Source organism: Aricia agestis, chromosome 6, assembly GCF_905147365.1.
Source record: "Aricia agestis chromosome 6, ilAriAges1.1, whole genome shotgun sequence".
Classification (NCBI taxonomy): Eukaryota; Metazoa; Arthropoda; class Insecta; order Lepidoptera; family Lycaenidae; genus Aricia; species Aricia agestis.
Window position 1 is genome coordinate 3,558,340 of NC_056411.1, and position 3,584 is coordinate 3,561,923.

General features: G+C 36.0%; 1 protein-coding gene across 1 annotated transcript; it reads right to left on the bottom strand.

The window, feature by feature from the left end:
• Positions 1-295: 295 nt before the first annotated feature.
• LOC121727663 lies at positions 296-2,899 on the bottom strand. Its single transcript, XM_042115625.1, has one exon. The coding sequence runs from the start codon at positions 2,721-2,723 to the stop codon at positions 1,221-1,223; it is 1,503 nt and encodes a 500-aa protein (XP_041971559.1). The 5' UTR covers positions 2,724-2,899; the 3' UTR covers positions 296-1,220.
• Between the last annotated feature and the right edge of the window lie 685 nt (positions 2,900-3,584).

A 3,584-nucleotide genomic window follows, 5' to 3' on the forward strand; every position in this document is an offset into this window, starting at 1 on the left:
TCATCCCATAGAGCAGCGCTGCGTTGAGCGGGTCAGCCCTAGCCGTCGCACGATTACTATGGCGAGCGCACGGCGTGGGCGCCCGCGACGGGCAGCCGCGTCGGGCACAGGCTCAACGCAGCGAACGCCCTAAGATGTTGCGTCTGGTTGATTTGATTTCAATTATAAAAACGAAACTTAAGGGTGACGCCAAACGAGCGTAATTTTGTGAGTCGTGAGTCGCAGAATTTCTGCCGCATAAATATTTTTTCATACAAATCATGACTTACAAAATTACGCCGCGCTCGTGTGAATCAAACAGAACTTTTGTATAAAACTGAATGCAGCAGAATTTCTGTCAGCCGAAATTCAGCGACTCGCGACTCACAACTCACGCTTCACCCTTAATCTTAATACAATATTCATATTGTTCTAGCATTTATGTGATAACTTGACAAAACACTACATACTTATGCAGTCTTATATATTTATCTTAGCACAAAACATTTTAAATAGAAATAAATATAACTTCTAACTACCCTCATACATCAAGGCACAAATTCTTTCTCTATTAACAACATTAAAACAGAAAATATGTATAAATAATTAGGATAACATTGCTTGCTTACAAAACTAACCCTACAGAGTTGTACAATCAGGGAAATTGATCCATAGGCAGATGGCGTACCTATGTTATATTGGTTTTGGCATAACCAGACCAAATTACAAAGGGTGTATCGTGTACTGTTGTAATTTGGTCTGGTTATGCCAAAATCTGCTTACAAGTCAGTTTCTCTGATAGTACATAAAATTAGGGTCAAATAATATTTCTTTATAAACAATGGTTTGACCTAAGCAACTTTTTTAAATACAAATAACAGTGCACTATAGGATAACTAGAAATAAGCCCTACACAGTGCAGATATATAAAAAAGTTATAGGATAAAAGTTAGCTAAGTGTCTCATATTTAATAGGAGAGAGCATAAAGACAAGTTGAAATTTTAATGCAATAATTTTCTTTTAATTCCTAATATGGAAATTGGAAAGACAAACAATAAATACCTATAAGGTACACTTTAGAATGATGAATTTTCATTCTTTTTTGGGTTTGAATTGGAACTACATTTTTATGGCAGCATGATTTTGTTCATATCTTAAATTTATAAATTAATAAAACATGATTAGATTATTTTTACGCACTTGGCAAATTTCAGCAAGCTTATAAATAATTTAACTCAGTTCATAACATATCTCTCGTGTTATCAACTGTACTTTTCTCCCATATTTGGCCTGATCTGTAAAGTCGATAAATTTTATTGCTCATTAAACTCTGGGCAAACTTCAACATGGCCCCTTCAAACTTGTGTTGAAACACTTGCATTTCTGTTTCATTGTAACCTCTGGGATCAAACTTTTTGGGATCCCTACACACTGCATACTGCTGCGCTCCTAGTAAATCTAGCGGGATGTCTTTATTACTCGAAGTTAAATCTAATATATCACTAAACAATTTCATGGTCTCCAAGTTTCTTATGTGCACAGGATTATTTTTCTGAGGCATTTGATAGTAGTGAGTCTTCTTCATGATATCCGGGTAACCCATTTCTGCATTGTCATCATCGTTTTGGTTCAAGCAGAACATCAGTGATTCTACAACATAAGTTCTGAAAGATCTTGTGGGGTCTATGTCATCTAATACTCCCTTGATATTGTTGTGGACTCGAGGTGTTAAAAACTCATCCCAAGATAGCACAATGGCATGGCTGATCTTATTAGACTCCTCCTTGTCATATTTAAAGTTTCTAAACAAACAGTCCAGTTCAATAGCTTGTCTCACAATGGGATAAGACTTAGCAAAGACAAATGGATAATTCAATGGGAAAAATTGAATATTCCATTGAGTAATTTCTGAAGGAAAAAGGTTTAACCTCTTTATGATGTCTTCTGATATCATACTGTCGTAAATTGTAAAATGATTGACTCCCATCATGTGATGGAACACAAGAAATTCTATGAATGCGTCTCGGGAGACAATAGGTACACTGTTGGGTATGACACACATTGCCAGCTCTATGTTATTCACAAACTTAATGCTAGATTTCTCCCTAATTTTCCTCTTTGTACTCACCTGTATCACTTTATTGATTGGAGCATTTATTGGGTTTATGTTGTAGTCATTGACATAAAAACTGATCCCCTTCGGTACGCCGAAGTTCTTGGCCATTGAGCACTGGAAAATGTACAAATTAAAATCACCTATATTCTCAGCTAGCACTTTGTGGCTGAATCTCCCCTGTTTTGGTTTATTGTTGTTCTCTAGCCAAATATTACACCGAAAATTTGGTAAAGCGTGCGATTTACCGATCACAATAGTATTGATTACATGAGCATTCGACGGCGTTAGCTTCTCATATTTCTGATAAGATATCAAAAACGATGAGTAGGAATAAAAATTTTCATCGATTTCTTGAAACAGCGGCGGCGTTTCTTTCACTTCCATCGATGAGTTTCTTAGGATCTCTGATAGCATTGTCGCGTTGAATCCTGGGCCGCAGAATTCAACCTCAGACAGTCCGGGTTTCCCGAAGAAATTGAGCACCTCCAGCACGTACCGAAGCCGGTAGTATTCATGTCGATAAATGAGGAGGGAAACGATGCTGACGAAACAAACGATGACGAGAATCAGTTGGTAATATTTCCTCATGGTGCTGATATTCCCTGAAGGTTTACGAGGAGTCCTCATTTATTTGGCACAGGTTCCAAAAACGTAGGTAGATGAAACTTCATTGAGCGTGAAGGTAAAGACAGCTTGCTAAAGATGTAGATGTGAAAAACTAATACCGCATTGTTACCGTATGTACTTAAGTATTAATTTATTTATAAAGATATCTGGTTCAATGAAAACAAAAACTAAATCTAAAACTTTAAAGTGATATTTGACAACTGACAAGACACTGGACAGCTGTCATTTTTTGACAGTTGACGTAACAGACACTTTTTTTCTAAAAATATTTATTGGCTTGAAATTGAATCTAAACGGAGTGCAACGAGAATCGTCACATCGTGATATTTTATCGCATAATACCTAAAGCAGCAGGGCTTCATAACGTTATCGAATACCCGAAAAAATATCGTTACGTACCGTTATTTTCATAATGGTAGCCAGATAACGGTATTTTTTATCGATATCTAGTAACATAACAAAAAAATATTGTTATAAAAATACCGGCAAAATAATATATATAACGATATTTTCTGGTATCAGGTATGCGGTATGCGTCGTGCACCAAATCTCACTCAGTTACTAAAAAATGCAATTTGTTTAGTCAATGAATGCAGAAAATTATGTAAGGTACCTATGTCCGTATTTATTTACTTGTTTTAATTGTGGCGAATGCGGGGGATGGGCAAAATATGGATAATTATTTGTATGTCTTAGTATTTATTACTAGAATTCTAGTAATAAATACGAAGACATAAAACACAAAAGAAGTTTAATACATATATATTTTGTAGACTGATGCGTTAGCATTCTATATTATAGTTTGTGGTAGACTGTAGTTAAAAATATCAACACACTAGCTGTTGCCCGCGACTTCGTCCG

Coding starts and splice junctions, on each gene's coding strand:
- LOC121727663 (XM_042115625.1), bottom strand. CDS start 2,723: ATGAGGACTCCTCGTAAACCTTCAGGGAATATCAGCACCATGAGGAAA.